The 25158-nt window shown below is 45.6% G+C and overlaps 1 protein-coding gene across 2 annotated transcripts in view; it reads left to right on the plus strand.

The window, feature by feature from the left end:
• Pde6a (phosphodiesterase 6A, cGMP-specific, rod, alpha) overlaps positions 1 to 25158 on the plus strand; it is a 69277-nt gene that overhangs the window by 1050 nt on the left and 43069 nt on the right. Inside the window, exons 2-6 of one of the 2 annotated variants that reach the window (NM_146086.3) lie at positions 9825 to 9977; positions 11309 to 11398; positions 13116 to 13256; positions 16886 to 16960; positions 24018 to 24082. In NM_146086.3, coding sequence (NP_666198.1) covers positions 9825 to 9977; positions 11309 to 11398; positions 13116 to 13256; positions 16886 to 16960; positions 24018 to 24082 — 524 coding nt within the window. Of the gene's footprint in view, positions 1 to 9824; positions 9978 to 11308; positions 11399 to 13115; positions 13257 to 16763; positions 16813 to 16885; positions 16961 to 24017; positions 24083 to 25158 lie in introns of those variants that run through there. The other variant, XM_006525880.4, reaches the window with a different exon arrangement.

The following is a 25158-nucleotide window of genomic DNA, read 5'->3' on the forward strand; positions in this document are numbered from 1 at the left end:
AAGTACACTAATGTAGCCCTGTCTCTTTAGTCCACTCCTGTCTGAGACTGTTTTTCTGGAAAGCTGGTGTATTTGAAGAAATATTTTATGCCAAATCGGACAAACTCACAAATATTTTACAGAAATGCCCTTCTATTTTGGCTTATCGAACCCCCACCATCACCACCATATATTTATTGGAGTGTTTTTAGATAAAGTTTACTATACTCTGGGCGAGGAGAAAGAGAGGGAGGGAGGGAGGGAGGGAGGGAGGGAGGGAGGGAGGGAGGGAAGGAGGGAAGGAGGGAAGGAAGGAAGGAAGGAAGGAAGGAAGGAAGGAAGGAAGGAAGGAAGGAAGGAAGGAAGGAAGGAAGGGGAGAAAGACTCAATTGGCATCCCAGGCATGTCTAGAAGTCACTGTGTAGCCCAGGCTGGCCTCAGACTCTTGGCAATCCTCTTCTCTCAGCTCCCCAAGTACCAGGATTATAGGCATGAGTCACCACACCTGGTTGTCTGAGAGGCCTTCATAATTAGATTGAGTTTCACGTTCTTTCAGAAGTATCACAAAGGTAGCGTTATCTTTCGTCATGTTTTCTAACTGGAAACAGAGATGATTGTCCCATTGCTGAAAATGTTAACATTGATCACCTGATTTTTCTCCTAAGAACCCAGAAGTTTAGAGGGTCAACTGAGAGATGAGCTACAGAGTTAAGTCCCAAGCCAGCCTGGGCTACAGATTCAAATCACAGGCCAGCCTGGGCTACAGAGAGCCTCCACATCAAAAATCCAACCCAAACCAAACCAACCAAATCCTGCAGCTCCTGGGATTTTACTGGAAACTCTGACAAAGATCCCTTTGAGCAGATCCATGTGCCTGCTGGATATTATTATATTATAAATGCAGTCCCACTTGATCTCCTTGGTCCATGCCAACCCCACATACCTTCAGATCTCAGTTTAACAGTCTCTTCCTTGGGAACACCCTCTGTCATAGTTGTCCCCTTCCTAAAGTCACCAATCAAGGTTTTGGCACCGGGAACCATATTGACTCACTATTTATCCTAGGATCCCACACAATGTCAGACACACAGCTAGTGGTCAATAAACACAGCCTAAAGCCTAGGAACTTTGCAGTGATTTTCCCTTCATTCCACAGCAAGTTAATCCCCAAACTCTAGGGTCACACAGGCCTCATTTACCAGTTACACCAGTCATACTAAGAGATCATGTTTAACCATTTCCAAGGTCCAGCTCCTGGATATTTTGTGTCCCTTTTGTTTGTTTGTTCTGTTTGATTGGTTGTTTTGAGACAGGGCCTTGGTTGGCCTAGAACTTGCGTTGTAGACCAGACTGGCTTTGAAGTCATGGAGAGTCTCTGGCCTCCATGGGCCACATGCCTGGCCTCCTGCACATTTGGTGACTTTGTCTTTATCTTACTCCTGTATTTATTTCAGACCAATAGTCTTAACGTTGAAAAGGAAAGAGGAGGGGCTGGGAAGGCAGCGAGGTGCTTGCCGGGCTAGCATGAGAAGCCAAGTTCAATCCCTAGAACCTACACTTAAAAAATTTTAAAAAACCAATCATGGTGGCATGTATCTGTAATCCCAGAGCTGGGGAGACAGGCAGATGACCCACTAGCCTAGCTAAGTCAAGGAATTTTAGGTTAGTGTACTTGAACATGCATGTGCGCATGCACACACACACACACACACACACACACACACACACAGACTCCAGAGGGGAGAAAAAAGGTAACGTCAAAATCCCTTTTGTCCAACTGGACTCCAGAGGTCTTAATAAGGGGCTTGCACCAAAATCAGTAAGCATTAAGCCCAAGTTAACACACGAATTCAAGGGGGTCATCAAACAGTGATCACCTGGTCTTTCTCCTAAATATCCAGCCGCCTAGAGGACCACTGAGCATACTAAGTCAGCATGAGCTACAAGGTCAAGCCTCAGGCCAGCCTAGGCTACCAAGAAACTAGCTCTCGGGAAAACACCAACACCAGGCAGAGTGCATGAGGGTAATCGCTTCCTGTATGCCCACTTGTTTGTCTCCTTTTCCCTTGTCTTTGGTACACTCTACCTTTGCAGGTTCTTGTGTAATATCTCAGTATCTCAGGCCTACAGATGAAATATGGAAACTCTAGCTCACGGTCACACGGGTGTAAAGCAGAGATGGAATTTAAACTCAGGGACGCTGACCTTGAGCCCAGGCTCGAACCCTCTGATACCCCACACCTCCTCCTTAGGTGTAAAATGAGGTCAGGAGATGGAGGGTTACTTAAGAAAGTTCATTTCTAATCATATTTCAGGAGTTATGACCTTATTATGCCTTGAGGTCAGAACTGGGTGTGGCTCTTGTCAGAACATAGCCTAGGCAAATCATTTAGCCTAATTGGGCTCCCCTCTTATTATATAAAACATTGACAGTACTCTGGTTTTGCCTCCTACATGCTGGGATTTCAGGTGGGCTGCTATACCTACCCATCTTTTACATGGGTCTGGGACTCTGAATTCTGGATCCAGCTTGTACAACAAGTGCTTTATCCATTAAGCTATTTCCTTAGCCTCCTGACACAAAGCCTACCTGGGCAGTTCCTGTCCCTTATTACAATCCCATTGCTGTCAGTAAGGACTTATTCTAGATGACAGTGCCACACCACATCTGTGTGGACTATGGGGGAAAAAAAATCTAACCTTGCCTTCTGGAGTTTTCCTTTTAGATTCGTTTAGTCTCTGGAAGCGCTAAGCCCTTCATAGGCCTTGGCATTGTGGAATCGAGGATTTGAGAAGGTCTGATTCCAGAAGATTCAGGCCTAACAGTGTGATGATCCTCTGTGCTGACCTGTTATTTTCTGTTCAGCTCTCAAAGTTTATCCTTGCAGCCACACCCATGCTTTCCCAGAAGTCTTTAGGTCTGGGGAAGTGTCCCTGGCTGTGAGTGACTCAGACCTGCACGCAAGTTCAGCCAAGACCAGGAAGTCCCGAGCGCTTAGCATTTGCATGTTGCTTGCTGCTCTCATACTCAGGAAATCTCCCTCTATTCTAGGCTCTGGGATGGACGTGGTCTTTCTAAAGAAGCCGAGTAACTAGTGGAGAGGGAGAAGATGGTGTGGACTGGGGTCTGAGTTGTCTCTGAATATCTTTAAAGTTATATTTTGAGCCTTCACTGCCCTAGAGAGTCTGGGGATGGTTACAGTTGCTTCATTGTGAAGCTGCAAACTAGTTTTCCAGGGGTTCTCCTGCGTGCTCGCATCCCTGGCAAATCTTTGCTCATTCTTGTGCTTGTTATGAAAGATGAGATCAGCATTGACAGGTAAAATGGAAGGTGATCATCTAAGCTTGGATTTTAATAAACAAAGGGGAATGCTTTAGTAAAAGTATATCCCATGAAATACTTAAGATATGCTTATGATTAAAAATAATTATTTATCATCTACTTGAAATTCAGATTTAACCTGGCAGCCTGTTTCTGTTGTTGTATTAATCCATTGTGGTCTGAGAGAACACCAAGAGCTATTTCAATTTTCTTGTATCTGTTGAGACTTGCTTTGTGTCCTGGTATGTGACTGATCAATTTTGGAGAAATTTCCATGAAGTGCAGAGAAAACGTGTATTCTTTTGTGTTTGGGTGAAATAACCTGTAAGTGTCTGTTAAGTCCATTTGATTTATTAAATCGGTTAGCTCCAATGTTCCTGTTTGTTGGAATGAGTGAGGTATTGAAGTCTCCTACTCCAAGAGGTGTCTGTCCTCATCTCACCTCTTTACTGTTTGTCCCTGACACCTCATCCAGTACCTGGAGTAGAGTAGGATACTCACTCAATGCGTGAGGGAATAAGGGGCAGCCCCTCTTCAACACCAACCAATTCCATTCTGAAGACTTCAGGACAGAAAGGACTGTTGGAGCCTAGAGAACCATCACCTGCAGTCTCTCGGGTCTAGCCTACCCCTGTTCTTTCCTTTCTGGAGACTCAGAAATGGCCACACTAGACAGGAGAGAAACCTTAGACCTAAACCATCACTCCGACTCCACCTCAGGGGAAACTGAGGTAGTGTACTAAGTAACCATTGAGGCTAATCTCAGGCAAGCGTCTCAATCTCTGTTGCCCACCCTGATTCACACTGTGGTTTGAACTGGAGGTCCCCGTTTAACATGATATCCCACCATGCCATGACACCCAGAGAGAGCAACCTCATGTGACCAGTTGTCTTCCTTCCTTTTCCTGTTGCTGTGATAAAACACCCTGACAAAAGAAACTTAAAGGAGAAAGGGTTTGTGCTCTGTCTTAGCCAGGGTTCTCTAGAGTCACAGACTTATGGAATGTCTCTATTTATTAAGGGAAATTATTGGAATGACTTACAGTCTGCTGTCCAGCTAACCCAACAATGGGCAGCCATGAATGGGAAGTCCAAGAATCTAGTAGTTGCTCAGTCTCTCAAAGCTAGGTGTTTCAGCTGGTCTTCGGTATAACCTGGAATCTTGAGGAAGTAGGATCCAACAGATATGCTGGCAAGTAAGTGCAAGCAGGTGAAGAAGAAGAAAGCCTTCCTTCTTCTATTGTCCTTATGTAGACCTCCAGCAGAAGGTATGGCCCAGATTAAAGGTGTGTACCACCATGCCTGGACCTAAGCTGTTCTTTTCTTTGAACTTGCTCTATCCCAGGCTGGCCTTGAACTCAGAGATCTGTTTGCCTTTGTCTCCTTGGATTAAACATATGTAGCACCTTGCCTAGACCTAAGCTTTTCATGGATGCTATGTTTCAAGATCAGAATCAAAAGCCTGTGTCTTCCAGCCTCAAGATCTGAGTCACAGGTGTGCCTTCCATCTCTGGATTGTAGTTCATTCCAGATATAGTCAAGTTGACAACTGGAAATAGCCATCACATGCTCTCTTGCAGTTCAAGGGCACAGTCCATCATGGTGAAGTCAAGGGTACAGCCCACCATGGTGGGGGAAAAATCAAGGCAGAAGGAGTTTGAGCACTGGTCACAACACATTCACAGTCATGAAGCAGAGAGTGATAAACAGATGCTTGCTGCTGAATGCTCTTTCTCTACTTACATAGTCCAGGATCCCACCCAGGGAATAGTGCTGCCCACAGTGGACAGGTCTTCCTATCTTAGTTAGCATTAAAGGTAATTCCCCACAGACTCTGACATATCGAGTGCCTAACACAGAGCCAAGGCTCAATAAATACAAATGAATGGATGGATGGATGGATGGATGAATGAATTAACCCATTAACCAGTGAATAAACCAACACCCAATGAAGGGGTAAACAGCTGCGCTACTTATAGGCAAGGGACTTGTCCACAATTGAGAAGGAACAGCTCAGTTTGGCAGATTTGATAATGTATGTAAGTCATCTGGCTTTTAGCAGAGCACACCATTATTATTCAGTACGTAATGGATTCTATTAACAGATCCTGCCATGGGTCTCACAGAATTTATCACTGTGAGTGTTTGAGAGGAGAAACTGGGAATAGGGAATGAGAAGCAGAGTTTAAATCTAGGCATGGTGATGTATACCTGAAATCCCAGCACTCAGGAGGCTAAGACAGGAAGATGGTGAGTCTGAGGCCACACTGGGGTTATAAGCCACACATAGAAGCTCTCCTGCACAATGAATGAATGAATGAATGAATGAATGAATACTGAGGCTCGCCACTCCAACTCTGTGCCCTCCATTCCCTCTCAATGCCTCAGGTACACAGATCTTTTCTTTTGAGTCCCCTGTTTTAGTTAGGGTTTCATTGTTGTGAAGAGACACCATGACCACTGGCAACTCTTATAAAAGCAAACATTTCATGGAGGCTGCCTTGCAGTTCAGAGGTTGAGTCCATTTTCATCATGGTGGGAAACATAGTGGCATGCAGGCAGACATGGTGCTGGAGAAGGAGCTGAGCGTTCTATATCTGGATCCACAGGCAGCAGAGAGTGAGACACAACTCCTCCAACAAGGCCACACTTCCCAATGGTGCTACTCCCTATGGGGCTATGGGAGCCATTTTTATTCAAACTGCCATATCTTCCAAGCCCATCCCTACCTTCTGGACTTTGTAGTTATGCCCCTCCTTAGAATGAGTGCTCCCCACAACCTCTGCTCCTCTGCCTTGGGCCCCCAGCTCAGTGCTACCTTTCAGAGAAGCCTTCCTGATTCCCATTCAAACCAGAAACAGCTTCAATATTCCACCCACCCATCACTATTAAGGTATTCCTGGATCCTTCAGAGCAGATGCTATCAGGCTGCAGGGTAAATGCTGAACTCTACTCTTATTTTTTAAAAAGATGGAGTCATTTTATGTATGAGTACACTGTCACTGTCTTCAGATGCACTAGCAGAGGGCATCAGATCCCATTACAGATGGTTGTGAGCCACCATGTGGTTGCTGGAAATTGAACTCAGGCCCTCTAGAAGAGCAGCCAGTGCTCTTAACTGCTGAGCCATCTTTCCAGCCCCCTCTTTTCTTTTTTCTTTTTTTTCCCATGTCTTCTCTATTGAACTATGTTTTACCAGAATAAAAGTCTCCTGTTCTCTACTGTGGCCCCAGGGTTCAGAGCAGTGTGTCACTCAGAAAGTTTTCTGCCAGTCCTGAGTGAATGAATGACTCGGGACCTTCCTTAACCAAGTCTCTTATGCCTGGCTTTTAAAATCACTGGTTTGGGAATGAGAAAATGGCTCAGTAGGTAAGAGAACTTGCTTTACCACCATGAAGACTTGTGTTCAAATCCCCAGCACTTATATACACACAAAATAGTCAGATATAGCTATTTGTGTCTACAACCTCAGCACTGGGAGGACAGAGACAGATTCCTAGCACTCAGTGGCCACCCAGCCTAGCTAAATTGATTAGCTTGGTGTTCAATAGGAAACTCTGTCTCAAGGGAATGAGACAGATGCTGTCCTTTACTTCCAGCTCAATTCCATGTGCGTGCATGCACGCACGCGCACCCGCACTCACACACACACACACACACACACACACATGCATGCATGCACACACACACACACACACGCATGCACACACACACATATGCGCAGGGTAGTTTAGGGGTATTTACTATGGGATGGATACAGGATTGGCAATGCTTATGTAGACTCCAGTCATTTGGGAGACGGAGTATCTATGAAGAGTTTCTTGGCTGGGAACTCTCAGTGTGTGTGATGATAATCTACTTGACAGGATCTGGACTCACCTCACAGACCTCTGCGCTTGTCGGTGAGGGAGTATTTCAGTCAGATTAACCGAGGTGGGAAGACCCACCCTAAATGTGAGCAGCATCATTTCCATGGGCTGACGTTCCAGACAGTCTACCAAGGAGAGAGCAAACAGAGTATAGCCATTTTCTCCTCTCTACTTGCTGCAATGTGGTCTGCTGCCCCTTGCTCCTGTCAACACACCTTCCTGGAAATGGCAGACTGTGTCCCTTCAAACTGGGAGCCAAAATAAGCCCTTTCTCCCTGAAGTTGCATTTGTCAGGTATTTGAGCACAGTGATGAGAAACGTGACGAATACACCAGAAAAGAGGGTTCTGGCAGATTTAGAGACAGACATCTGCCTTAGAGTAGGTACGGCCCAAATTCTGGCTTCCCTTGCTGAAGGTGAATATTGCAAAGCTGAACTGAGATGAATCTGAGCATGCCCGACCCTGGACACAGGCCCTCAGCTGGGTCTTCTGAGAGTGACATAGAAAACCATCCTTGGCTGCTGCTGCTTTCTAGCCTTTTCTAATCCCCAAACGCTAACTCAAGTGGAGCATGACTGGTTTATCTTAATCCCTTTACCCTTCACTGGGCCGAGTCAACTTCCCTGACCTTATGCCATTGCCTATTTATTGAATCTCCCTCTCTCTGGGAAGAAATCCCAGCATCCAGAGCACCACACCAGGAAAGTGAGCTGCAGGGAAAATTATACCACCTTAGTTGTAGAAAAGTTCTAGCATTGGCTGTGTAGATGAATCGTTCTTCTCAGAACAGTGCACACTGTGTTTGGGCTGGCTCAGGTCCCATGAGACATGGCAGTCAGGAAATGTATCCATGGTGCTGGAGACAGAAAGGTGGATTCTTTTGACTATAGACAATCTAGCCTGTGTCTCCTCTCCCTGACCACATAGACTGTACCAAAACCTCTAAAGATCCCTCCGGGTGCCTTTGGGTTTAGGAGTCAGGATGTGTGGATCTCTGTGTGCTACATTTTTCAGCTAAGCTTTTATGGCCTGTATTACTTTAGTGCTATTGTGACCAAATACATGACAGAGACAAGAGAAGAGGTCATTGGCATGACTCGGTGGCTACTTGAGTTTGATCCCAGAACCCATGTGAAAGTGAAACGAAAGAAACTGCTCCACAAAGCTATCCTGTGATTGCCACATGAGCCCTGGCACACGTCCCTCACCACAAACATCATGCCTCTCCCTTAATGATAATATATAATATTTTTAACTGAAGGAAAGAGATATCGCTTTGGCTCATGGTTTGGGGCTGGTAGTCTGTCGTGGGGACATCGTGAAAGGACAGGGCAGTTCATAGGGCGGTTGTTGAGCAGAGAAAAAGAATGTCCTGGGTCAGCTTTTCCCACCCCGCTGCTTACTTTAGCTGGTCCAGCCCTACATTCAGGGCTGGTGTCCCCTCTTTGGCAATCCTCTCTGGAAAGTTGCACACACACACACACACACACACACACAGGGGTTTTGCTTCACTGAGCTCCTAGGCACTTCTCAACCCAGTCAAGATGTCAATCAAACTTACTGTTGGTGATTCATCAGTGAAGACCTTGAATCTTAGCCACTTGGTATAGGCCTGATATGTAGTGGAGTTTCATATGGATCTGGAGGATGGGAATGACCATTGAAATGACTGTGTAGATGATAACCAGCTTGTTATAAAAAGTGAAAATAAGAGGCCCTCGGGCCTGAGGGTGTTCAGTGCCCCAGTGTAGGGGAATACCACAGCAGGAGGATGGGAGTGGGTGGGTGGGGGAACACCGTTATAGAGGCAGGGGGAAGGGGGATGAGATAGGGGACTTCCAAAGGGGAGACCTGGAAAGGGGAAAACATTTGAAATGTAAATAAAGAAAATATCAACAACAACAACAAAAAATGTGAAAATATATGCTTGTGATTCCAGCACTTGCGGGAGCTGAGGCAGGAGGATTGAGAATTTAAGGTTGGCCTGCACTACGTAGTGAGATGGTGTCCAAATAGATACAAGAGGGTGGAGCTGAGAATAACAAAGCCTTTTTTCAATGAGGTGGACCCCAGTGTAGCTTCTCTGAGACGATGTGAGCTGAGTAGAGCTGAGGACAGGTTCTAAGTGCTCACAAGTCACAACGTTAACTCTGAGTTACAGATCTCCTTTCTCTGAGATAGGCTATTGGTCCCTCTCTCGTAGACTGTTGGGAGGATGAAGATGAAGGGATGAGGTAGAGTACCACATGCCATGCCCACTGGCATTCACCATGGTGATGCCTCTAACTCCCTCACAGCTCCCACTGGGCTTCACTGCCCTGTTATATTTGCCCTCCATGGCTCTTGGTAGAGTGCCTGTCAGGCTACTGCCGCCTTCTTCTTCTTCTTCTTCTTCTTCTTCTTCTTCTTCTTCTTCTTCTTCTTCTTCTTCTTCTTCTTCTTCTTCTTCCTCCTCCTCCTCCTCCTCCTCCTCCTCCTCCTCCTCCTCCTCCTCCTTTTTCTAATGGATGCTGGAGGTGTACGTGGTCGCCTCAGGTCACCAGGACCTTGCTAAAAGGGAACAGATAGATTCCATCATACCCCTGTCAGCAGAGTCTCTGAGATGTTCCCTGTTCTTCGTATTCATCTGTCTCTCTGTCCTTGACTCTTTCAGGATGAGCATTTCTGTGACTTCGTGGACAATCTCACAGAATATCAGACCAAAAACATCCTGGCTTCCCCCATCATGAATGGGAAGGATGTGGTAGCCATAATCATGGCTGTGAATAAAATAGATGAACCCCACTTCACCAAGAGAGATGAAGAGGTAAGGCTGCCCGAGATACCTCTGAGGAGGCCATGCTAGCCTGTTCTTCCAGTTCACGGAATTCTCCAACCTTGCTATTTGGCTTGGCTTTAGTTTTCCCAAATATAAGGCTGGGGGACAGCCAAGCACAGTGGTCCATGCCTGTAATTTCAGTATTTGACAAGCTGTGCCAGGAGTATTGTCATATGTTTGGTGCATACCCATAATTATAACTATATAGCTTGGCCTGCATAATGAGCTTCAGCTCCAGGGCAGCATATACTAAAATCAGACCCTGTCTCAGAACTAAAAGAGAGAGAAAGAGGGGTGTAGGGTTTACCTGCTAGCCTCTGAGAGAGGCAGGGGAAGATAACAGTGCAGACACTTAATTTGCGTGTTAGGAATGGAGAAGTGATTGGTCTGGGTCTCTTGAAATCTTGTTTTATTGGACACATCACTTTATGTCTTAGTTAGGGTTCTATTGCTATGAAGAGACACCACGATGACGACGATGACGGCAACTCTAATAAAAGAAAAAATTTAATTGGGACTGGCTTAGAGCTCAGAGGTTTAGTCCATTGTCATTATGGTGGGAAGCATGGCAGTGTGCAGGCAGACATGGTGCTGGGGAGTTAGCAAGAAGAGAAAGAGAAAGTAAGAGAAAGAGCCTGGTTTGAGCTTCTGAAGTCTCAAAGCTCATCCCCAATGATGTGCTTCCTCCAACAAGGCCACACCTCATCATTTCAAATAATGCTACTCCCTATGAGCCTTTGGGGGCCATTTTTATTCAAACCACCACAGTTATCTTCCCTGAAAGTATTGTTTGTTTGTTTGTTTGTTTTTGTAAAGTGGGGTGATTTTATAGTATCTACCTCACATTGACTTATAATGACTGGGTACCTTATACCGACAACTTATCACAGGAACATCAAGTTCAATATATACTAGCTATTTTTGTTTGTTTGTTTTGTTTTGTTTTGTTTTTCGAGACAGGGTTTCTCTGTATAGCTCTGGCCATCCTGGAACTCACTTTGTAGACCAGGCTGGCCTTGAACTCAGAAATCCGCCTGCCTTTGCCTCCCGAGTGCTGGGATTAAAGGCGCACGCCAACCACGCCCAGCTTACACTAGCTATTTTTATTAATACATTCTCACTAACAAATCAACACGCATTGTGAGTTCCCATTCACAGTGCAACGAGTGAGGAAGGAGTCTGCACTCCACAGCTCAGCTGTGGGAATTACTTCTACCCCGAAAGTTTTAACGGTGGTCAGCCTTTTGCTGGCTGCAGAAGTAGCGAGAGGAAGGATTCCTCCTTCTCATCTGCTTCCCCCGTGCCGTTTGGATTTGTAGATTCTTCTCAAGTACCTCAACTTTGTGAACCTGATCATGAAGGTATTCCACCTGAGCTACCTGCACAACTGTGAGACTCGTCGCGGCCAGGTAAGTCGCGGCCTGGCTCCAGAACGGGAGTGGGAGTGGGGGTGGGGGTGGGGGTGGGGGTGGAGGGGTGATGAGCATGTCCTTCTACTGAAGCATTGACAGGGTCAGGGTGGCTGGTGTGAAGGTGCTGGGGACTACTGGGCTGTGTCAGGTGGGAGACCCCAGTATTAGAAGGTGATAAATGCTTGTGTCTCAGTCAGAGTTTCTATTCCTGCACAAACATCATGACCAAGAAGCAAGTTGGGGAGGGAAGAGTTTATTCAGCTTACACTTCCATGTTGCTGTTCATCACCAAAGGAAGTCAGGACTGGAACTCAAGCAGGTCAGGAAGCAGGAGCTGATGCAGAGGCCATGGAGGGATGTTTCTTACTGGCTTGCTTCCCCTGGCTTACTCAGCATGCTTTCTTATAGAACCTAAGACTACCAGTCCAGAGATGGTACCACCCACAAGGGGCCCTTCCCCTCTTGATCACTAATTGAGAAAATGCCTTACAGCTGGATCTCATGGAGGCACTTCCCCAGTTGATAACTCCTGCCTGTGTCAAGTTGACACACAAACCCAGCCAGCACAGCTTGTGAGGTTGTATCCTAGAGCGGTTATGGCTGGACTTGAACACTTGTTCACTAAGGAGCTGTCAGACCCTCAGCAAGTTTCTTAGCCTCTCTAAGGTGAAGATAGGCAGGGTGGTGCTTGCTTGTCTTCCCAGAACTCAGGAGGTGGAGGCAGCAGCATCAGGAGTTCAAGGTCAGCCTCAACTTATAGCTAAGTTGAGGCCCACTGAGCGACACGAGACCAGATACAAACAAACAAAGAAACAAACAAGAACATGTGAATAATTGTATATCACTCTCAAAGATTGTTATCAAAATAAATAAATTAACATATGCCAGGTACTTATGCTCAGCTGCTTGTTATAATTTGATTTTATGTTTTTTTGAGGTGGTGGGGATTGAACTCATAGCCTGTACCTATAAGGCAAGCACTCGGCTATGGAGCTGCTCTCCTAAACCCTTTGCTTGCTTTAGTAACCACATATGAAACAAAATAAACGGAAAGAATTAGGCCCAATGTAAGCCAGCTGATCACTTCACCTCTCCAAGCCTCAGTTTTCCACCTATAAAATGGGGCTAATGACCCCATTTGTTTCTCTAGATCAGTGGTTCTCAACCTTCCTGATACCACAACACTTTAATGCAGGTCCTCAAACTGGAGTGACCGCCCCCCTCCCCAGCCATAATATAAGCCTCATTGCTACTCCATAACTGTAATTTTGCTACTGTTATGAATCAGAATGTAAATATCTGTATTGTCCTATGGTCTTAGGTGACCCCTGTGAAAGGGTCACTTGACCCCCACAGGGGTTGCAACCTACAGGCTGAGAACCACTGTTCTAGATTATTATGAGACTTAAATAGATTAAGTAGAAAACTCTGCAGAATTGTTATTACTTTCTACCTAAGAAACTTCTAAGTTGTACTTCAAAAACTCGGATTGTGGGGGCAGGGACTTGTGAGGGCGGGACTGGGAGGAGAGGAGGGAAGGGGCTGTAATCGAGATATAAAGTGAATACAAAAATAAATTATTGGAAAAAAAACCTCTGTTTTCTTCTTCTTCTTCTTCTCCTCCTCCTCCTCCTCCTCCTCCTCCTCCTCCTCCTCCTCCTCTTCCTCCTCCTCCTCCTCCTTCTTCTCCTTCTCCTTCTTCTTCTGTCTTCAGATATTGCTGTGGTCTGGGAGCAAGGTCTTTGAGGAGCTCACGGATATAGAGAGGCAGTTCCACAAGGCCCTGTACACGGTCCGGGCTTTCCTCAACTGTGACAGATACTCCGTAGGACTCTTAGACATGACCAAACAGAAGGTAAGAAGACTTCAAGGACAGACCTTTCTAAGGAACACATGGTGATTGAATGCAGTCTGGTCATTAATTCAACTAGCGCAGGACACGGTCTGGGTGGATTTGGATGCCTGTGAAGGGTTTTACATAATGGGCAGGGAGATAGCTCAGTGAGTAACATGCTTGCATTGAAGCCATGAAGACCTGAGTTTACCCCTAGAACTGATATTAAAGGCACGTGCCAGACATAACACAGGTGTAGAGGTCAGAGGACAACGTTTAGGAGTCCATTCTCTCCTTCCACCATGGGTTCTGGGGATTGAATTCAGGTCATTGGGCTCACATTGACAAGTGCTTTTACCCTGGAACCATTCTGCTGCCTAAGGGAGAGTTCTCTGTAAGTCTGGATCCAGGTCCTCCGCTGTCTCACAAACATCTCCGACTGCAAGTTTTCTTTATCTTAAAAGTGTGTTTTGGAGCATGATGGTGCACACCTTAAATCCCAGCACTCTGGAAATAGAGGCAGGTGGATCTCTGTGAGTTCGAAGCCAGCCTGCCTATAGTGTGAGTTCCAGGATAGGCAGGGTTATACAAAGAAACCCTGTCTCAACCCCTCCCTTGCAAAAGTGTGTTTTGGTGAATAGAAATCTGAGTCATATAAATAATCACTTTTTCTATGGCTGTTGACTTCTATGCCCTGTTTTAAGAAAATCTTTTCCAGACTCTAAGATCAGAAAAATATTTTACTTATGCCAATTCATGTAAGTTTTATTTTTATGGATTTGACATGTAGCCTACAGTATAACAAAAATTTTAATGTATACTATGATACAAGATAAATATTACTACTCCATATAGACAACCAACCAACCAAACCTGGGTTTGGTGTTTTGTGTTAAGAGTTCTTCACCAGGTATTAAATTTCATGGACTTTCTTCCCATATTTTCTACCCTTTCATACTTAGGGGCTCCAGTTTGAATATTTCTTCTCATGCCAGGCAGCAACGAAGTTCTTGCTTACCTTCTTCGTGAAAAATTAAGTTTTAAGGCAGTGGTTCTCAGCCTTCCTAATGCTGTGAGCCTTTAACATAGTTCCTCATGCTGGAGTGAGGCCCCGTTCCAACCCTAAAATTATTTTGTTGCTACTTCAAAACTGTAATTTTGCTACTGCACTGAATCATAATGTAAATATTTTTTTGAGTCAGAGGGGTGCCAAAGGGGTCGAGACCCACAGATTGAGAACCTCTGTTGTAGGCTATGGGTGGTGTTTCATGCATCATAAACAAGTGGCAAACGGGACATGGGACTCTGCCAAGGTCCCCAGTTCACATTCTCACCCAAACGGGCATCTCTTTCTATGGTCAGAAGTCTAGGAAAAGCGCCCAACTGGACAGAAGGCCAAGGGTGTGGAGTGTGAACTTCCTGTGAACTCCCTCTGTTTGACCCCCTCCCCCGTGATATTAGCATAAGCAAACCTCAAGATAAGCATACTCAATGGCACAAAGGAGAGGGTGGCATCTACACACAGCGGTTTTAGTGCTAATAGGTCACTGTTTGTCCCTAAGCACTAACAGCCCAGTGATCAGAAGGAGCCCTGGAGGAGGAAGGCCTTCTCTGAAGGCAGAGACTTTGACCTAACACAACCTTTGCACCCCTGCATGCAAACAACACCAGCAAAGTAGTCACAGGCAGAAGCCTGGGTAGCCCTGGTGGCTTCTCTTCATGGGCCTTCTTTCTGGGCTCTTTTTTCCCTCTTCTTTCTTTCTTGAGACAAGGTCTCCTGGCTCCTAGGCTAGTCTTGGCCTTGGTCAGAGATGAGCTTGAGTTCCTGACCTCCCTGTCCCTACGCCCGAAGCCCTGGGAGTCCAGGCAAGAGCTTCTACATGCATTTGGTATTTTATGTTGGAGCCCAGGGCTTTAGGTATGCTAGGCAAACGCTGTACTAATTAAGCCACATCCCCAACCCTCTTTCATCTGTCTTCTGCTTGTGTCTTGGGCCATGGTAAAAAGAACAACTCGGGGGCTGGAGAGATGGCTCAGCGGTTAAGAGCACTGAGTGCTCTCCCGAAGATCCTGAGTTCAAATCCCAGCAACCACATGGTGGCTTACAACCACTCATAATGAGATCTGATGTCCTCTTCTGGTGTGTCTGAAGACAGCTACAGTGTACTTACATATAATAAGTGAATAGAACTTAAAAAAAAAAACGCAAAATAAAATAAGCTTAGTAAAGAAAGTTTCCCTGAATCAGGTGGCGCCCAGACAGCAAGCCATCAAGGGCCCTGCTCTAGAGCATGGGCTGAGAGCTCGTCTAGGTTGAATGGAATGAAGCTCGTGCATAACTTGATTAGCTACAGTTACACATTTGTCTGATTTAGGTGTGATCTGATCAGCTGGCTGGCTGCAATTGTCTAAAATTTAATTTGTCACAAAAATACGTCCTTTAGGTTCTGACTCCAGAGCTGGGCTGGAGCCCGGGCCCTTGCATCAGCTAGTCACGCGCTTTAGCCCTGGACAGCTCCAGCCCCAGCCCCAGCCCCAGCCTTTGGTTGTTATGCAGGGGCCATGTATTGTAGCACAGGAGCCCAAGTGCAAGGTCAGGCTGAGGTGCATACCATGCTTATGGCATTAGATAGCTTTTAGGGTCTTTTGAATTTCTTTCACAATACTTTAGTAGTTAAAAGTGGCATTTGTGGAGTTGACAGTGGGATTATGTAATGTATTTTGAGAGCTCATATTTTTCACTTCTGCTGCTGTTTCCTTTTTTTTTCTTTTCTCTTTTTATTAATCATTCCATTCATTTACATCTCAAATGATATCCCACTTCCCAGTAACTCCTCTGCAATTCCCCCCCACCCCACATCCACCCTCTCCCCCTCCCCTTTGCCTCCATAAGGGTGCTCTCCCACCCACCGATACTCTTCTGCTCTACCGCTCCAGCATCCCCCTACACTGGGGCATCAAACCTCCACAGGATCAAGGGCCTCCCCTCCCGGTGCTGTCAGGCAAGGCCATCCTCTGCTAGCTGCTGCTGTTTCTGATTAGCAGAAACAAAACTGCAACATGATTGTATAGCTGTGGAATCATCATCGCCATCATCGTCATCATCATCAAGTCCCTACTTAAAAAAAAAAAAAATTCTTTGTGTGTTTGCCGTTTTGTGTATTTACATGTGTGTGTGCATATGCCACCATGCTTAAAGTCAGAGGCCATCTACTTTGGGTGTCAGTCCTCTCCTGCCTGGAGACTTACAGGGTCTCTTTACTGTTTGCTATTCCGCGAGAGAGGCTAGCTGGCTAGAGAGTTTCAGGAGTCCTCCTGTCTCCATTACAGACACAGTGCTACTGTGCCCCACTTTACCTGGGATCTATGATTTGAATTCGGGTCTCACACTTGCAAAGCAATTACTTTTACCTACTGAGCCGTTTCCTCAGCACCAAGTTCTACAACATCAGGGATGCCCCACTCATCACCCATATTTAGGCTGATTTGACAGATTTGTTTATCAATGTTTAACAAATATGTTTATTCCAAGTCTGCTCTTAGGTTTCGGTGATCTTTTCCCCTTCAAACTTCAATGGTAGGCAACTCAGATAGGTTGGACGTCTCTTTAAAAACAAACAAACATCTAATTTTTTTTTTTTAATCCCTAGGAATTTTTTGATGTGTGGCCAGTTCTGATGGGCGAGGCTCCAGCTTACTCTGGTCCCAGGACTCCAGACGGAAGGGTAAGTTTCTTTGAGATCTTTTCCATAGCCAGGCTTGGCAGACTTGCCCAAGGACTTTAATTTATCATGCATATTTCTCTTCACTATATTAGGCTCTCTCTCCTGTGTTGTGGTAATTCTTTACTACTTCCCAACCTGTCACTTGCAAGAGCTTAAAATCTTGCTGGAGTCTCAGAGGGACTGAGGGAAGCAGATGAGGCAGGAGTGAACACCCATGTCCTGCAGACAGGGATGAGCCCGCAGACGTCCTGCGGCTGGCTTGAGGATCTTCCCAGCAGGAAGGTAGAACCAGTTTGCAACTAGGAAGAGGCTCAGATCTAATCTAGAATGTTCACATTGGTAGCCAGAGTGCAGTCACAACTGCTTGATATGTTGTTAGCTACATGCATTTACTTGTTTATTTCTGCTTACAGAAAAAAAAAACAAACAACTGGACTGGTTTATAATGATAGTCATTTTTTTTTTCTCGTAGTAGGTTCTAAATTTATTTTGAGAAGACAGAAGGTCAGTTAGATGGGATCCAGCAGCCACAGGATAAGTTGGACTGGAGCTGGGTCACAGTCCACATCACTCAGAGTTCTTATGTCCTCCTGGCTGGGTGCCCCTGCTTGCCTTCCACCCCTTGTAGCACAGCGGCACAGGCTGTCATATAACCAGGCTGTACCTGCCAAAGCCGGGGTTGCTCCAAAGAGGGAAAGGAAAAGAAAGTCAGCAGTGGCTGAACATTTGGATTAGCACACCACTGTTTGTGTGCCAGGAAGTTCACTGCAGTGACGCTGACCACACTCGTGTCAGACAGTGATTGAGCGGGGGCTTCCCTGAAACAAGTGGCGTGATGCTCCTTCCAAAGAAAATACAGGAGGAGCCGTGCACAAACCTACAGATATCCTGAAGAAACCTAGCCAAGGCTAGTCAGCCTCATGTTGTTCATGTGCAAATGGAAAACAACAACAATAATAACAAAACCCAAATACCAGGCCAGGTATATAGTGACTTATTCCTGCAATCCCAGCAATGGGAAGGCTGAGACAGGAGGATGGATTATTGTAAGGTCAAGTCTACCCTGGGCTATATAGAGAATTCTGGGCTAGCCTGGACTATAATGTAAGACCCGGTCTCAAAACAACAACAACAACAACAACAACAAAAAAAGGTAAGGTAAGCATAATGGCTTACCTACAGAAGAGCCTGAGGCAGGGGGATGATAAGTTCAAGGCTGACTGGGTTACAGAGACAGTTTAAGGCTATCTGAGCAAATAAGTGAAATCCTGTTTAAAAAATATAAAGTAAAATGAGGGCTGGAGATGTAACTGGGTGGTAGAATGTTTACCTCACAGGTATGAAGTTCAGTTCCTAGTACAGGAAAGAAAAGAGGGAGGAAGGAAGGAAGGGAGAGAGAAAGAGAGAGAGAGAGAGAGAGAGAGAGAGAGAGAGAGAGAGAGAGATAGAACACATGATTGCATCTGTTTATTTGTTTATTTCTGGGGACAAAGTAAATGTGGTTGGTCCCATTTTAACTGAACCAAGTGTATCTCATGTGCTTGATCAGAAGGTATAATCAGAAGTGTTAGAGTTGATTGATATAGCCCATTGTAGAGAACATGGATTTGAACAAGTGAGTTATGCGCTGAAGTCATCGTCTTCAGCTTGAAAGTCATTCCAGAGAAGAAAGGAATAGACAATAATTGGGCAAGACCTTCGAAGACTCAGGCAAGTACTGCTTGGAGTCAGAGATACACTGAAGGCTTGGAAACAGAGCCTGTAGAGATCCCAGCAACCTGTGAAACGCTGGATACCTTGGGATGTGTTCATCACCAAGGCATAGAAGAAGAAGCAAGTCTCCAGGGAACAAAATAAGGACAAATCTCATTTCGCAAAGACCATTCACTGGCCGTTGTCCTTGAATTCATCACCAAAGCCAAACCTAGGCCTCCACTCAGCCACAGAGTCACAGGAGTGGCTGGGATTGATCATGTAAAGCATGGGTGTTGCTGCTGAGGTGGCTTGGTGGGAAAAGGTGACTGAGCTAAAGCCCGAGGACCAGAGTTTGATTTCCACTACTTAACTCTGTGAGAGGATAGAATGTGCTGCAGGGACTCATTATACACCTCTGTCCTGGAACTCTCCATGCAGACCGGGCTGTGGCCTTGAACTTGTCTCTGCCCCTCAAGTGCTATGGTTAATGGACTGCTACACTCCACTCAAAACTGTTTTTAAAAAAAAACAAACAAAAAAAACCAACAGAATGTGGGTATAGTGGGAGTACAGGTATACTGAGTCCTGACATTGTGGGCTTGGGACATTTCCGGAAGCCCACATCTGTCACACTGGGCTAAGTCAGCCTATCCATAGGAAGTCAACAGAAGTGTTGACTTCCCGCTGACACTCAGCAGGCCAGAGCTACAGTATAAAAGTAGGGCTGGCTGGTTGTCTGTTGGGCACTGTACCTGAACAAGGTTTTTTGTTTGTTTTGTTTTGTTTTGTTTTGTTTTGTTTTTTTGTGGTGTGTGGTTTGAACCCAGGGCCTCATGCCTCCCGGCAAGTGTTTTATCACTTCCTCAGCCCTTTTTATGTTTTTTTTTTTTAATTACTTTTATTTTGAGACAGGTTGCCCAAGCTGGCCTTAACCTTGCCCGTTAGTGGAGGAGGCCCTTGAAGTCAGGGTGTTCTTGCTTCAACCTCCCAAGCCGCTGGAATTACAGACCTGCCCCAGCAGGCCCGGCTGTCATTTATTCTTTTTTTAAAATATGTCCATGAATGAGTTACTTTTATTTTCCCATTGGGCAGACAGTTTGAGAGATTAAGATCTGGAAAGGCCAAATCATTTGTGCAGATTTAAAACCAGGGTGCTTCTCTCTCTGGTGACTTCCTTGGCAGACGTGCCTTCCCATGGTTCCTTTTGCCGTCCAATATGACTCACACTTTATTGGCTGAATTCAAATACACTTTTAAAATACAGCTTTTGACTTTAACCACCCCTCCCTCCATCTGAGGTTTGAGGTCCTCTAACAGCCAACTGTATCTCATTTCATCTCCTTTAGAAAGTAAAATGGCATGTGTGTGTTTAAAGTATGAAAAAGTTGCACAGGCTAATTAGTTGGGCTTCATGGAAAATACCAAGACATACCACTTGCCTTCAGATGGCCATATTTCCAGGCCTTGGTATTTGGCCACTACTGCACTGGTGGCTCTTTCAAAGATCCTGGTGTCACAGTGTCTGCTGTTCAGCAGAAGGTAACAAAGGTGCCCTTGATGGCTCTGGCTTGGTTTTCCAGAGTCTGTGAAGTCATTTATGAATGTGGCCTTGAAGGCCACACAACAGCTGCAGTGTGTGTAGAAAAGGCCCTATTTGCTAAAGCACACTGATTCAATTTTGCTGCTTTTTTCTGAAAGTAAATTGATTTTCCCCATAGGCTTCAGGAGAAGAAGAAGAAGAAGAAAAAAAAAAAAAAAAAAAAAAAAAGCCCAACACACCAACCAAACCCGTTAGACACCATAGGAACTTTTCTGAAGAGTTCCCTGGCAGCTGCACTTGGCACCACATGATCAGCCAAGCTGGCAACAGCACTGGCCACGTGCTCACCTGTAGATTTCACAGCTCATATTGCTCCGCTGAGGAGTTGGAGCACCTTTTCTTCTCTTGTCTGTTGTTGTTGTTGTTAAAAGACAAGGTCTTACTCTGTAGCCCAGACTATCTTAGAACCGACCTTAAAGCCCAGGCTGGCTTCAAACTTGTAGTGACCCTCCTGTGTTTCCTAACTGCTAGCATTACAGATGTGACCACTATACTTAGGTGACTCTGAGTCTCTTTACATAGCTCAGGTGAGTCTGAAACACAGTCCTCCTGCCTCAGCCTCTGAAAATGCTAGATTTTCAGGCAGGAGCCACTCTGCCCAGGTGTTTTACAGTATTTTAACTTACAATGGGTTTATGGGGAGGTAGCTCAGAGTACATGGAGCAGATGTGAGAGGTTATTTGTTTAATCACTTTCCCAGTGATAGACTGATCAGGTGGGGCGTGCTCAAAGTTCTTCCGTGCTGTGGAGAATAGTTCCTTTCAGGCTGTGCCTTGCCCTGAGTGATTCCTTGTTATAAGCAGTTGGCTCTGTTTTAAGTGCAAATGCTGGTGAAGAATGCTTTGGCATGACATTTGTGCAAGTAAACAGCCACCATCTGCCCAGCACCAACCATGAGGCGGACTGATAGCTCATTTATGCAAAGAGAGGATGACCTCCTCTGAATGTGTCAACTTAAATAAGAAACATATGGATATATGCATCAAAACTGTATCAGAGTCCAGACCTCACATATCTTTGATCCCAACACTCTGAGAGCAGAGGCTGAGGCTGAGGCAGGAGGCAGGAGGCAGGAGGCAGGAGGCAGGAGGCAGGAGGCAGGAGGCAGGAGGCAGGAGGCAGGAGGCAGGAGGCAGGAGGCAGGAGGCAGGAGGCAGGAGGCAGGAGGCAGGAGGCAGGAGGCAAGAGGCAAGAGGCAAGAGGCAAAGGGCCAGTCCAGCCTACATAGTGAGTTCCAAGTTAGCCAAGACTATATAATGAGACCCTGTCTCAAAAGACCAAAAATATAAAACAAAACTGTATAAAGTAAACAGGCTAGAGTCCACTGAACCCATGAAACCAATGAATGAATGAATGATGCAGCTCTGTAGTTGGATCATATAAAATATGGGGCACCTAACGCTGAGCACCACAGCATTCTCCAGCCTTTCATCAGAGAATCCTGTGCATGAGTCACGGGATCAATGGGTACTGAGCTCTCAACTCTTCTATAATGTGTATGTTTTACACACACACACACACACACACACACTCACACACACACACACAGAGAGAGAGAGAGAGAGAGAGAGAGAGAGATGCACACCATTGTGTGCAGTGTAGTAAATAACCTGAGAGTTAATATTTGTATCTAAGATTGGATTGAAAACAAAACAAAACAAAAAACCCTGGAACTTCCAAAGGCCACAAACACCCAGTGAAGTCAGTAGTAGTTGGTGAATTTAATGAAATTGATATAGTTGTGAATTTGTTATTCTTCAATAAATTTCTGACATTGTAGAAGGACATAGGTATGTCAATTTATATTTTTGACATAACTGGAGTTGTCGCAAGACTTTTAAAAGTAATGTGACAGGCATCCTTGAGAACATGACTAGAGGGTGGATACATTGCCATATGTGGAAATGCTAGGTCACTGAGCTTGGCGACCTGAGTTTGATCCCTGGGTTTCACAATATGGGAAGAAAGGATTAAATCCTACAAATTGTCCTCTGATCTTTCCACCTTCATTGTGATGTGTGCACAGAGAACCTGCCAACTCTCTGTGCTCCTGCTTCTCTCATCCCACCAACACCCCTGCCACTGGTAACTCTCTTAAGCTATCTCTCCCACCCACCCACCCATCCCACTCCCACCCCCACCCCAACCCCCATCGTCTGGCTGAGCCACAACACTATGCCCCGGTGGGGTCCCTGGTTCTGCCCCACATTCCAGTAACCAAATTGAACTGCCAATCTTGTGGTTAAATAACACAATATCCAGTAACCTGGTAAAAATCAAAACTCTTAATGCTTATAATTAACCAATTAGATTTATGTATCAATAAGAATCACAATTTACAAGATGTCAATACAATAATTTCTGAACCAATTGATAAATGATAAAAGCTTTATCCCAAGTTTTCTAACCTTATGATAGCATAGCTACTTGTGGCTGATAAAAGCCACACTGGTTCATATCTGCCTCCATGGTTCTTCCCCCCACCCTCCTCCTCCTCGTCTTTCACAGACCTCCTCTGCACTAATGTAATTGGACAGGGAAAACCCTTCGACATATAACCAATGGGCTAGAGAGATGGCTCAATGGTTACTTCCTATGCAACCATGATGGGGAGGGTAGGCAGAGTGATAAGAAACTCCTTTGGGCTTGCTGGTGGGGCTACCCTTCCTCAAAGGCATACAAGATGAAGAGTGGTAGAGAAGGACACCGAGCATCCTCTGCTGGCCTTCTCACATCCACAGAGGTTCATACACCTGCCAGCACAAACATGTGCATACAATGCCCTCTAGTCCAAACAAACAAATTATCCAGACTCCTGTATTTTAGTCAATCATGTCATTTTAAAATTTATTTGTTTATTTATTGAATGTATATGAGTACACTGTAGCTGTCTTCAGACACACCAGAAAAGTGTATTGGATCCCATTACAGATGGTGGTAAGTCACCATGTGGCTGGTGGGAATTGAACTCAGGAACTCTGTAAGGGCAATTCATGCTTTTAACTGCTGAGCCATCTCTCCAGCACAATCACGTCTTTTTTTTTCAAATAAAAAGAAGTCTAAGGAGAGGGAGAGGGCCAAGTTTGGAGTCGATACTTCTTAATAAATGCAAGTCAATGCCTGTTTCAAGTAAATGTGACTGTTTCAGTAACAACAGTAGCTGTGTCCTGGGCAATAGAGACAGAGAGAGAGAGACTTCAATTCCATTTTAAGCATCTTCCCTAAGTCATATAGGGTGTTTGAGTTAGCCAGGACCCAGGCTCCAGTGCTGGCTCATTGTCTCACTACACTGTAGTTCTTCCCTCGCCTGCATCTCAGTTCTTGTCTGTGAGATGGTTGCTAAGCTGCCCATCATAATTAGGCATACAGAGGACCTGGTAAGGTAATGGAATTTTCCATGGAGAGAAAGAGAAGTGGAGCCAACTGCCAGCTGGTTCTACGAAGGTCTAGGACTTTCCCTGACCCTCTATGAGAGTTGCTAAAAACAGTGAGCACTGGAAGGCAGCAGAGCTGTCCTTAGAAGGATCTAGGAGCAAACTTGGTATCCCTGAAAAAACAAACAAAACAAAACAAAAATCGGGCAGATGATAGTGAAGGGCAAAGCATGAGTGTGTCTTAGGCACGGGTAAACTTCCTGTGTTCTTTTTCTTGTTTCCAAAAAAAAAAAAAAAAAAAAAAAAGGAAGGAAGAAATAGGCTAGTTCCATGGTGCACATCTGGTGAAGCTCTGCCCTCACGGTGTATAATTTTCCTCTTTTGCCAGGAAATTAACTTCTACAAGGTCATTGACTACATCCTGCACGGCAAAGAAGACATCAAAGTCATCCCGTAAGTTTCATCTCCAGACAAGAAAAAAAAAAAACATCAGGCTTGCCTCCAACACAGTCTTATTTCCAACACCTTCAGTCCGTGGCTCCTCAATTGAGCTCTGAGGCAGAGAGACAGAGAGCAGCCGGAGCCGTGAGACTTGCAAGGTGGCAGAACCAGGTCCCCAGAGGGGAAGAGCTTGATTAAAGACACCGCGGCTGGGTTATGTATCAGGTGGGGTCTCAGCCCCACAGCCCCACTGCCGGTGTTAAGAGACAGTGACTACCCTGGTTCCCAGTAAGAAAAGAGACAATGGTCTCAAATTGAGGCTTTTCCACCACTCTATGGAGCAAAAAGCTGGGAAAGAAAGAGACTTGCCTCAAGGAACACAGTCTTGAACCAGGCAGGGAAGGATGCTGGGGGTGCCTGGAGAGGCCTATTTTAGGGACAGAGAAGTCACCATCTCCTTTGGGATGGGCCTGAGCTACTTCGGTCAGTAGAACGTTCCAGATATCTTCTTTAGGGTCTCCTTATCTCCCAGAATCCCTCCCTGTTCCTAGAGCTACACCCAGAACTCCACCCGGAGACAGGCTCACTTTCTCAGTTTAATTGCAGGCTCCTTAAACTGCAATTAGGCTCCCTGAGAGGGCCACACCTGTATCGGTTTGCCGCCTGCTCTCTGCAAAGCCAGAGAGCTGAAGGGATTTACATGTGCCGCCCTAATCCCCAAACAGTAACGATAACCGGAAATGCTGACTCAGCCTTGGTTCCCCCCCCCCCCCGGGGGGGGAGTTAGAGGGGGGTCAAACCCTAAATACTCTTTTGCTCTCTATTCCTGTGCATTCCTGCTGGTGTAAAGACTGTTTCTGCGGCCGGCCGATGGTAAACAGCTCAGTGGTAAACAGCAGTGACTGCTCTTCCAGAGGACCGGGATTCAATTTCTAGCACCCACATGGCACATCTCTAACGCCATGGCTTTAAAGCACACCAGACAGACAGACAGACAGACAGACAGACACACACACACACACACACACACACACGCAGACAAAACACCCATATATATAAAATAAAGTAATTAAAGTAACAGTTTTTTG

Source organism: Mus musculus, chromosome 18 (genome assembly GCF_000001635.26).
Source record: "Mus musculus strain C57BL/6J chromosome 18, GRCm38.p6 C57BL/6J".
Taxonomy (NCBI): Eukaryota; Metazoa; Chordata; class Mammalia; order Rodentia; family Muridae; genus Mus; species Mus musculus.